The sequence below is a fragment of the Octodon degus genome, unplaced genomic scaffold, assembly GCF_000260255.1.
Source record: "Octodon degus isolate 3935 unplaced genomic scaffold, OctDeg1.0 scaffold00100, whole genome shotgun sequence".
In the NCBI taxonomy this organism is placed as follows: domain Eukaryota; kingdom Metazoa; phylum Chordata; class Mammalia; order Rodentia; family Octodontidae; genus Octodon; species Octodon degus.
Window position 1 is genome coordinate 9,394,622 of NW_004524676.1, and position 11,714 is coordinate 9,406,335.

General features: G+C 44.3%; 1 protein-coding gene across 1 annotated transcript in view; it reads right to left on the bottom strand.

Moving 5' to 3' along the window:
* Positions 1 to 953: 953 nt before the first annotated feature.
* Fbxw12 (F-box and WD repeat domain containing 12) overlaps positions 954 to 11,714 on the bottom strand; it is a 32,692-nt gene continuing 21,931 nt past the window's right edge. The window contains exons 6-10 of the mRNA XM_004638673.2: positions 10,710 to 10,868; positions 9,334 to 9,553; positions 7,882 to 8,057; positions 7,673 to 7,800; positions 954 to 1,263 (exon numbers count right to left, since the gene is read on the bottom strand). Of these exons, the coding sequence (XP_004638730.1) occupies positions 1,155 to 1,263; positions 7,673 to 7,800; positions 7,882 to 8,057; positions 9,334 to 9,553; positions 10,710 to 10,868 (792 nt within the window). The 3' untranslated portion in view covers positions 954 to 1,154. The remainder of the gene's footprint in view (positions 1,264 to 7,672; positions 7,801 to 7,881; positions 8,058 to 9,333; positions 9,554 to 10,709; positions 10,869 to 11,714) is intronic.

An 11,714-nucleotide genomic window follows, 5' to 3' on the forward strand; every position in this document is an offset into this window, starting at 1 on the left:
CAAGAATACAAAAGAAAAGATGGCAGCTACAGAGTTATGCAACATGGCAATACAAAATTCCATAAAGTGACAGCAAGAATTAAGTAATACACTTCTAGAGCACATAACAGAATAAGAAAAAAGGTCTTTACTTAACTGCATATTTGAAGAACAAAAATGTCTTAATTACCTTCCACTGAGACAAAATGTCTGAAGCATGCAACTTAAAAAAAGGAAAGGTTTATTTTGGCTCATTTTACAGTCCATGGTCAGTTGGCTCCTGGGCAGACAGAAATGGCAAAGTGGGACAACAGAGGAAAAGATACTCACTTCACGGCACCCAGAAGCAGAGGGCAAAGGAAGGAACCAGGCAGGCAGACACCCCTGCCACATGGTGCTCCCAGTGACTTCTGACCAGGCACCCTCCTCACATCACAGGTAGTACAGCATCCCCATGATTCATCACCTTTTTTTAAAGGCCCTAGGTATGAGTAAATGAGGCTTTGGGGAGATGCTTATATAGGCCCCATTAAAAATAACTTATAGGGTTGGTGTGATAGCTCAGTGGACTAAGCACCTGCCGTGCTGGCCCTGCCCTGGGTGCACTGAGCCAACCACTGAAACCAGGTGTGGTGGCACATGCCTGCAGTCACAACACTGGGGAGGCTGAAAACAGGAGGATCACTATGAGTCCAAGCTGTGTAGCAAGACCCTGTACAAAATACATTTTTTAAAAAATTGCTAAAATTTTAATACCTTAAGCATGGGCTTTCTTGAGTTCCCTAGACTTATATTCAACTTGTCTGCCACCTATGATCTGAAAAACCTTGGGTACTTTGCTTAGCAGTTGAAAAGTAGGCTAGCTGGGGAGATGGCTCAGTGGAATAAGCACTTCCCTGGCAAGCGCAAGGGCCTGAGTTCAATCCCCGGTTCCGGGGGGAAAAAAAAGGCAGGCTAATGATGACTAATTTACTCTTTTAAATTTTATTTTCCTCGTTTTAAGAACAGATAACAGTATCTACTTCAATGACTTGTTATGAGGGTTTCTGCAGTCACAGAGTATAGTGTGCATGGTACAGAGTAGCCCTCTGAGAATTATACAATCACAGTTAATGTAGTCTTTGTATGTACACAAGCTCTACCAAAGTAAGAGTATCTCCAGCTAGGGTCATCTGCTAGCCACGCTGAATTCTAAAGCAATATGATCTCAGAATGCTTGTTCCATTGCTTCTGGCTTCCACACCGACGATGTTTGTGCTGTCACTTTCCACGTGGGTAAATCCACTGTAGAGGAAAAAGAAACATGTGAGGTGGTAATCTGAAAAAAGGATAAACATTTCAGTAGTAAAACTCTTACATGAAGACCCTTAGCAGGGCACCTGGAAAAGGGAATACAGCTTTCACATGAAGATGGAGCTCAGCCCTCCATACCTTTTCTGCTTCTACTGTCACACCCAAGCCAGTCTTCACACACGACACCTGCACGTTCCATGCACATGACTTGCTCACACTGACAGCACACGTGCTTAGGTCTCCTTTCCTGCGTGGCAGGTCATTCTTGTCACCTCCCTTTTCTTCCTCTTTTGTCAGGAGCTTTTTTTCTTTTTCTTTTTTTTTTAGGAGCTTCTTACAATACTGTACTATGTGCATTTAGCAAGAAAATAAGATCTCAATAAAATAAAATGCCGAATACATAATGAGTACTTACGACATAAACATTTTCACATCAGCTGTTTATTTGCTTACAAAACTTAAAAGATAACAGCAGAAATAAAAACCTACATGAACTGTAATGTAAATACAAACAAGCCTATCATAGACATCATCTTTAGTTCAACTATCACATCCAAGGCAGTCTTCACACATGAAAACTGCATGTGCCATATACAGACATCGCATTGATAGCGCATGTAGTCCTGTCCTGCTCTGTAGGGCCCCACTGACATCTTTCTGTTTTCCTCTTAAGTCTGTGCAATGCTACAACTGCCTCTTCACCTGTCAGCTCACCAATGTGGTCCACAAGTTTCTGCATAATTCCCTGGGCAGAAACACTTTGTTCTTCCTCTGTTGTGAATGACTTCTTATGAATTCCAGTCCCAATTCTCTAAGAAAATGTGTGTGTGGTATTGTGCTCCTGGCATTTTCTTTGTAAACTATTAAACTATTTATGCCACACATGTTCAGGATTCAGTAGAACACCACCATTGGCCAATGTTTTTTATTTACATTTCCTTTTCTGTGGTTCTGGAGATACAATTCATGATCTTGTGCTTGCCAGGCAGGTGCTTGTGCCACTTGAGCTACATCTCTGGCAGTGTTCTGTGTTTCAAATGACATCACATTCACTGCATAACTCATCAATAATATCTATTCCACCTATCATTTGTTTTAAAAAGCTCTATCTCAGGCTTCAGTTTTGTCAAAGTTTCTCTGTTGATTTTTCCATCATGGTACAAAGTTGACACCAGCAGTACCAGTTTGATTTTGTCATAAAAAAGGACAATGTTGTATCTTTCTGAAATCCAAAGACTGTGCTTACACAATTCTGTCTTAAAATTGCAACATTTCGTTAGAATTTCTGGTTTGGTTTTTTTTTTTTTTTTGTATATTTTTTGGTCTATAGGGTCTCACTACATAAATCAGACTCGTAGTGATTCTCCTGTTTTCAGCCTCCCAAGCACTGGGATTACAGGCATGTGCCACCATGCCCAGTCTCAATCACTGTCTCAGCATGCCCATGGGTGGGACCAGCATGGCACACTGGGGATCGAACCCCGGCCACTGCATTCTGCTTAAGCAGGCACTGTAGTCCACTGAGCAATCTGGCCGGCCCTCCTGCTATGTTCTTGCATACAGTTCTAATGCTGGTCAACTTGTGCTGTTAGCAAATATACATCAATCTGAAACTGGTAAATCCACTGTTGAAATTCCTATTTTGATTAGTTTGAGTCTCTCTGTTCTAGGGTTTAGATTTTGCTGATATCAGTATTTCCATGTTTTACTGTTATCCAGGAACTGTCTGGTGAAAGAGTAATCTTGATCAGGCAATTCCTTAATTACACGCCTTCTTATCAGCTCCTCTCTTTGTCTGGTGGATATCTTCCTCTCTAATACTGCTGAGGTTTCTCTAAATTTGTACTGGTCTTCTTTTTCCTCCATTTCCAAGGCTTGAAGGTTTTCCTGAAGGTGGACAGTTCCTCTTCTTGAAGGTCAGTGTCGGGGAACCTGCTGGGGCGCCATCTGAGTTCGCTATGGAAGCTCTGTCCAGGCTGTCAACACCGCGGTCTGGCCCATGGCTGGGGTGGTGGAGCTGGGGCCAGCTAAGGCCCGGTGTCTGGGCTCCGCTACGCTTTTTTTTTTTTTTTTATGTATTTAGGACAGGGTCTACAGTGTCTGACTACATAGTTTGGACTCACAGTGATCCTCCTGTTTTCAGCCTCCCAAGCACTGGGATTATAGACGTGTACCAACATGCCCAGTCTCAATCCCTGTCTCGGCGTACCCCAGGGGTCTTTAGAATGGGTCTTTAAATCCACAGCAGGCCGGGATCAAACCCCAGCCACTACGCTCTATCTAAGCAGGTGCTTTAGTCTGCTGGGCTATCTGGCCAGCCCTGTGTGACCATTCTGTACCATTGTGACTGGCCAAATATGTACTCACACTGCTGTTTTATCAACTGAGTTAAGGTTTTTCATTCCCTGTGTCTGTATTGGTTGATTCTTGCTCCATTTCACTGTCACAGAGCCAGTGTCAAAGTCACCAATCATGTCATCACCATCATCCATGCACAAGTCACCTGATGACTAACTTCTGACCTCTTCCAAAACTTGTAAACCTGGTTTTTCATGTGCCATTGTAATGTTGGGCTACTTCTACCAGAAACATCAAAAGAAAACTTTACTCTTTATTGGTACATTTTAGATAGACACAATGATTACATTCATCATAGGGAATGTACATAGATATATCTCTATCTATATCTATTTTTTTTTTTTTTTGAGACAGGGTCTTGCTATATACTTCAGTTTACAAAAAGCTTTGTTTCTATGTTTTTCTTTTTTCTTGTCCCTTCCCTTCTTTCCTTCCCTACTCCCACACCCTTGTTGCCCTCATTTGAACATCTTTTTCCCATTTCCCAATACCTAGTACACATTTTGATCCTTACCTGTACTTTCAATATCTCACACCAAAGAAACTATGCAGTATTCACGTATGTCTCTGATTTATTTCACATTAAGTGTATGTTCTCAAGGTACTTCCATCTAGCTAGAAATTTCTCAAGGTTATCCTTCTTTATGGCAGAGTAGTACTCCACTGTCTAAAAACCCCCACATCTTCTTTATCCACTGATCAGCAGCAGGCATTTGGGCTGTTTCCAAGATTTAGCTATTACAAACTGTGCTGCTATCAATATGGGTGAGCATACATTGCTGTGGTACGACGCTTTTCGTGTGTGTGTGTGTGTGTGTGTGTGTGTGTGTGTGTGTGTAACTGGGGATTGAACTCGGGCCCTTGCGCTTGCCAGGCAAGCGCTTATTCTACTGAACCATCTCTCCAGCCCCAATGCTTTTAATTCTATCAGGAACATACCAAGATGAGGAATAACTGGATTAAATGGAACTTCTAGTTCTTTAAGGAAATTCCACATTGATTATACCAGTCTACAGTCCCACCAACAGTGGAGAAGGACTCTTCCCCAAAAGTCCTGCCAGCATTTGTTATTAGTTTATTTCTTTTGTTTGTTTTTGACTATTTCTAATTAAACTCAGGACCTTGCATTTGCCATGCAGGCACTTGTGCCACTGAGTTATATCCCTGGCCCTATTGCTTGATGTCTTGGTAACTATCATTCTTTCTAGAGTGAGATGGAATCTAAGCATAGTTTTAATTTGAATCTTTCAAATTTTTTGTATATTCATGTGCCATTTCTACTCCTTTATCTGAGAAATGTCTATTTCAGATGCCCATTTTTAGGATGGGTCTTTAAATTTGGGGGGTCTGATTTTTTTAAATTCTTTATTCTAGATCTTTTGTCTGAGGAACAGCTGGTGTAGTTTTTTTCACACTCTGTTGGTGATTTCTTTTGCTGTATAAAAGCTTTTATTTATATATAGATCTCAGTTATTATTTTTTTTTTTTTCTTTTTTGAGACACGGTTTTGCTATGCAGTTTAGGCTACCTTGAGCTTCCTTACTAGGCTGGTCTTAAACTCACAAGGATCCTCTTGCCTCAGCCTCCCAAGTGCTGGGATTACAGGTATGCGCTAGCATGCCTGGCCCTTAGTTGTTACTTCTTTGCAATGTGGGTTTTGTTCATAGTTTGCCTAAACCAATGTCTTAAAGAGTTTTATCTATTCTATCTCCCAACAGATTAGTGTCTCTTTTAATCTTAGAAAGCTCTTTTTTAAAACAAATCCCAAAGGCCAACCAAATAGCTCCGCGGATTAAAGCGCCTGCAAACAGGCACAGGGGCCGGGAGTTCAATCCACAGGCCTGCTGTGCAGTCCCTGGGGTGCGCTGAGATGGCAATTGAGACTGGGCATGTAATCTCAGCTCTTGGGAGGTTGTAAATAGGCAGATCACGACAAGTCCGATCTAGTAGTGAGACCCTGAGCACCCTGTAGACCCTTCCCTAAAAAAAATACAAAAAAAAAAAAAAGGATTTCCTGAGTAAAACTCACCTGTTGTAGCTCTGCAGCTCCTGCATATATCTTGCAGTTCCCTTGCCACGTGGGTGAATGCACAGATGGGTTCCTGGTCTCCCCAGGACTAGTGACTGTGAGCTACACCCAAATTGTCCCAATATGGTAAAGGATATGTTCACACAACAGAAGAACGGTGTGGGTGTATTTTACCCCTCACCCATGATTCCCATGGAAACATATGTAAGAAATGTCACATGGAGCATTACATGGGTAAGAGTTTGATACTTTCAAACATGTGCCCACACCTTGGCATTCCAGCTACCAAGGGGCTAATCACAGATAGCTTCTTACTCCCCAGAGGCACAGCTGGCTACTATAATGCTAATAAAAAAATTTACATTAGAAAAGTATGATACATGGATATATGTAAGCCACCGTGACACCCCAAGTTATGAAGTGGGAATATTATATCGGGGCTTCTCCTGACAGTAGCTGCCTGAATCATGATTTCAGTTACTCTAAAAAATTTCTGATAGAAGAGCTTCTAACTTACTAACTGCATTACGAATTTACTAATTGCAAATTATTATTTTTGGAGGATTTTCTTTTAACTTTACTGTACAGCATGTTTACCTATGTCTTTTTGAGACAGGGTCTTGCAATGCAGTTTAGGGTATCTTTGAGGTCACTTTGTAGCCCAGGCAGTCTTGAACTCCCAACTATTCTCCTGCCTCAGCCTCCTGAGTGCTGGGATTATGGGTGTGCACCACCACATCCACCCTACATAGCATTTTTAAACTGAACAGAAAACTATTTAGATTACTGAAACTCAACTACCCATTTATTGCAAAAGGAAATTTGTTCAATTGTTCATTTCTTCAAAGGGAATAAATCGTTCCCTGTGTGCAAAATTAAAAAAAGAACAAAACAGGGCCGGCCAGATATCTCAGTGGACTAAAGCGCCTGCTTAGGCAGAGCCCAGCGACTGGGATTCAATCCTGATGTGCTGTGCTGCTCCTGCCCCTGGGGCATGCTGAGATAGCAATTGAGACCAGGTGTGGTGGCATAAACCTGTAATCCCAGCTCCTGGGAGGCTGAAAACAGGAGTCTGATCTGTGTGGTGAGGCCCTGTACAATATACAAAAATCAAAAAACAAAGAAGAGCTTCTAATTTTAACATAGCCAAGTCTCAGTAATTTCCCCAGAATTTAGAAGTAGCCTATCAACTCCTAGTCAGTCTCACTGCTCTCTTGAATGAAAGAGATATAACCTCAAAAGCTCTTGGGTGCAGTAACTTTCTACAAAGTTATTTATTTTTATTTATTTATTTATTTATTTATTTATTGCGGTACTGAGGATTGAACTCAGGACTCTGCGCTTACCAGGTAGGCACTTATTTCTACAAAGTTAAAGCATCCTATGTGGGACTTTGGCCAAACATTCACATCTGTCAATCTGTTTCATGTATAAAACAGGTCCATTAGTGGTTTTGTACACCACAGGAAATCATGTATAAAATGCAAACCATAGTAAACAATGTAGCTGTTTTGTTTTTTGAGGGGAGAGGGGTCTTGCTCTGTATTTCAGGATGGGCTTACACTTGCTACACAGCTCAGGCTGCCCTCAGATTCGCTAAGATCCTTCTGCCTCAGCCACCTGAGTGCTGGGATTATAGAAGTGCACCACCCCGCTCATCTAACAATGAGATTATTTTTTTCCACATAAAAGGAAATCTTTACACAGCAGATGGCCCTCAGCCCTAGTTGGTAACGGAGAAGCTGAGTTTACAGCCTAAGTCTTACACCCTTTCCAACATTTCTTTCTCAAAAGCCATTTTGGGGTACTCCTGCAGATACAGCTACTCAGGAAAATGAGGCAGGCTGTGCTAAGAGGATCACCATGACTCTGAGGTCAGTCTGGGCTATATACCAACTTGAAAGGCAGTTACATAGCAAGGCCCTATCTCAAAAACCCAAAACCGAACCAAACACTGCTTTTAGGCCATCTAAGACCATTTTACAGGCAAAGGAAAGGAAAGCAGCCAATTACCTGGCCCATTTGTGGGATCCCCCAAGCAAGTGATAGCAGCTCTTGAGGACTGGGAATTTATTTTTCTTATTCCACACGTAGACCCGCAAGGAGAGGTCCATGGAGGAGGTGATGACTCGGTCGAGGTCCTTGAAATGAAGTCAAGTGAGGTGTGGATGTGGACTCCAGCAGGTGGAGAGTATGCCATGGGCGGGGGGCGTTGCACTCACCACCCGCATGGACGTGATGGGCTTCTGGTGGTCCTGGAAGGCTACCAACTGCAGGCCGTGTATGGTGAACAGCATCAGCTCCAATCCAGAAGTCAGCAGGATCACCTGAGAGCCATAGCCTTGCATGAGGTGAGGCGACATCAAGGTGTCCGGCAGGAAACTGGCCACCTGTTGTACTTTGGGAAATAAAACACAGATGGGCTTCTCTGGAGCAGATCTATGCCTAGCCTAAGACGGGTCAGTATACTGAAAGGAATGGCTTTGTGCTTGGACCTGTGCTCAGCTTTCACGCATGGGTTCATTTCCCTAAATCTCCAGCTCATCAGCAACAAAATATGGGTCATGCCGCCACACTCCTGGGGCTGTGACGATTCAGTGCACTGCATCTGTGAAGTGACCAGCATAGTGTCTGGCACACAGAACCATTCAGGAAATGGCAGTTCCTTTCTTTCCTCTCCCATCTAAGAGGGTGACAGAAGAAATGACAAGTCAACTATATGACATATATTACTTTGGCCAAAACCTACTGTTAAACAAGCTATCTTTTTTTATTTTTTATTTTATTTATTATTTGTGTGTGTGTGTGTGTGGAACCGGGGATTGAACTCAGGCCCTTGTGTTTGCCAGGCAAGTGCTTATTCTACTGAGCCATCTCCCCGGCCCCTCAAGCTATCTTTTGTAGAAGGATTTTTTTTGGCTGGCACAGGCTGCCTTAAGGGCGGGTCTGGTGTGGCTTGGGGAGCTGGGGATCAAACTGCAGTCCCCTGCACCTGAGTTTGCCCAAGCAGGAGCTTTAAACAACTGAGCTAACCCACAAGCCCCCCAAGCTATTTGTTATACTATACAGCATTCTGATTTACTAACTCTTATGAAGAGACCATAAGCCTTCTCATTATCTGACAAGGGGTATATTATGCATTTAATTCTTTTTTCCTCAGGCCCAAGAAGGTTGGTAAAATATAGAACCAAATGATAAAAAAAGAATATGGTATAAAGAAGAAAATGTCAAGGACCACAGGTGTGATGTAGGGTTTAGGAAATACAGGAGACAGTGAGGGTTTAGGAAATAGAGGAGACTGTGAGTCTTATTTTCTTATTGAACTAGGAGTGCCATGGGGAAGAGAATTCTGGCTTTTATTCATCTTTTTTGAGCTTAGTGTTAACAGCAGGGCCTTTGAAACAGCTGGGGAAAGAAGACTGAATGAAGCAGGAAGATCACTTTGGAGGGAGCTTCTGGACGTGAGTGGAATGTTTGAGTCTCAGGTCTACAGAGGGGCCCCGCAGTGATCCATCACCCTACAGTCCAGAAGCTTGGAACTTTGGCTGGGCCACCATATCACTGTTTCGCTGGGAGGGAAGAAAAGTAACCCAAAAGAACCGTGAGGAATTTGGCCTGGAAGCGTCATACTGTAATAGCAACACACAGACCATGCCCAGAACAGGGATCCTTACCCAGAATGTCCACTCTGTCCCTGGATGACTTCTTGCTCCTTAATTCAAAGGTAGTAACAACCAGCTGCATGTCATCTTCATCTTCATTTTTGTGCACCACAATCAGCCTTGCCGCTTCATCAGGAGCCCAGCAGGCTTGAGAACACATCCAAAGAGGGAGGGTAGTGGAAACAGGAGGCTCATCTTCTGATGGGCATAACAAGGACTGAGTGTAGAACACCTGGGGAAACAACCCTGCACGGTCACAGTGAAGGTGAGGGGGGCTTCTCTACTCTGAGCACAGAGAAAGCCCCAAACTACACCTGATTCCTGTACCTACCAGGCCACCTGCTTTGCTGCAGACCCACACAGCCACACTGGCCTAGCCAGGCAGCCTGTGCCATGGCCCAGTCTCCTGTCCAGACCAGGAGCTTTTCAAGCTTAATTACGCTCAGCTTGCACCTAATGCCCTGGAAGCACCCTAGTGAGACTGCTGTGAGGCATGAACCATGTGACAGGCATTTGACTAGAACAGCTACAGTGCAGTCACCAATGAGTCAAGTACCTTCCTGCATAGTTCTTTCCCATCTCCTGCCCCACTCCCTCCACGACCCCTGGTCACTTCTTCTTCTTCTTCAGGGGTCCTGGAAGCCCCTCCTATGGCCTTGCTCTTTTTTGTACCAGGAACTGAACTCAGGACCTTGCACTTGCCAGGCAGGCTCTTGTGCCACTGAGCTACTGCTCCAGCTCCATGGCCTTTCGGCACCTGCCTCTCTTCTGACCGACCACTTGCCTCACTGGCTCCTAGATGGTCAGGCTCCTGGTCCTTACTGCTCTATGGCAGCTCTTGTTCCTGATCTTCCCTTTTTTCTCCATAAGAGCAGTCTTAGGTGTCTGCATGCTCCAATTTATCTGTTGAGGCTCTGGCACCCAAATGCTTCGCTTCATCCCTGTGCCTGTGATTCATCAGGATTCTTTGTGACTCACAGGGCATCAAGAAGATGGGGATAAGGTGCTGCTCACATCACAAGTGTGATGCAAGAGACTCAGCCAAGCTCTAAGGCTTCCTTCTCCAGGCGCCAGATGCCTTTCCTAGTTTCTCCTCTCTTGCCCCTCTCGCTCTCATCAAAACTTGGTCTTCATACTACCAACTGGCTCTTGAATGTTCCCACCACCATATTCCTAAGACCCCAGAGCTCTTCATAAACAACCTCTGCACCTCCTCAATAGGAACCAGAAAGGGTCTCTCAGTGAGTAACCAGGGGCTGCTCCTGCCCTGCCACAGGTCTTGGTCCTCGGCATGCACAAGCTCTAGAACACACATCCCACAGCCTCAGGGTTCCAGATCCTGCATCTTCCTCTCACAAACCCAAGGGAAAGGGACCCCAGACACTAACCTTTGGGCACACATCTGAGTCCTGTGCAGACGCAAACACCCACTGCTGGTCAGGAGAGCAGAGGAGACTTGCAAAGGTGTTAGAAAACACAGTCACTGTGGAGACTACCTGCAGCTGTGGCACTCTCAGGATGTAGAGGATCCCATTAACGCAGGCTGCCTGAAAAGCAAGAAACCCCCAGCCCAAGTGAGAAGTCCCAGGGCTGCTAGCCCAGAGGGAGGTGGCTGGGCTGTGTCCTCACCTGAAGGAGTATGTGTACTAGTTACTTCTATACTCTGTCTTAGAAAACTTCAACTGCATAGGCAAGGGCCAATGGTACAGCTCAGTTGTAGCTTTGCCTAGCATGCACAAGGCCCTGGGTTCTATCCCCAACACCTCCGAAAATAAATCAAAAAACAAAACAGTGATCAAACAACATACAACTACTCTTCAGAGCATGACCTTCTGATGCCCTTGCTAACCAGAGGCACCCTGGGTCACACTGGTGTGTGCTGTTCCACAACCTGCACTGTATGTGTTACAGCTAAAACCTTCCTTGGAACTCTCCACAACAATGGACATTTACTTTTAACTTTTGATTTCTGTGTGGCATGGGGTGCTGGGGTCAAACCCCGGTCCCTGAGCTTGCCTAAGCAGGCACTTAGTCTGCTGAGCTATCTAACTGACCCTTCATTATTATTTTTATTTTATTTTTCTATCTTTTTTTTTTTCTGTATTTATTACAGGGTCTGCAGGGTTTCATTATACAGATTGGACTTGCAGTGATTCTCCTGTTTTCAGCCTCCCAAGCACTGGGATTATAGGCGTGCACCACCATGCCCAGTCTCAATCATCTTCTCGGCCTACCCCAGGCTCAGGGCTGGCATGGCATGCTGGGGATGGAACTCCGGTCCCTGCATCTGCCTAAGCAGGTGCTTTAGTCTGTTGAGCTATCTGGCCAACCCTCATGACTATTTTTAAATGCAGTATTGCAGTCTCCATTCTTTGCTTTAAAAAGTCTACTTT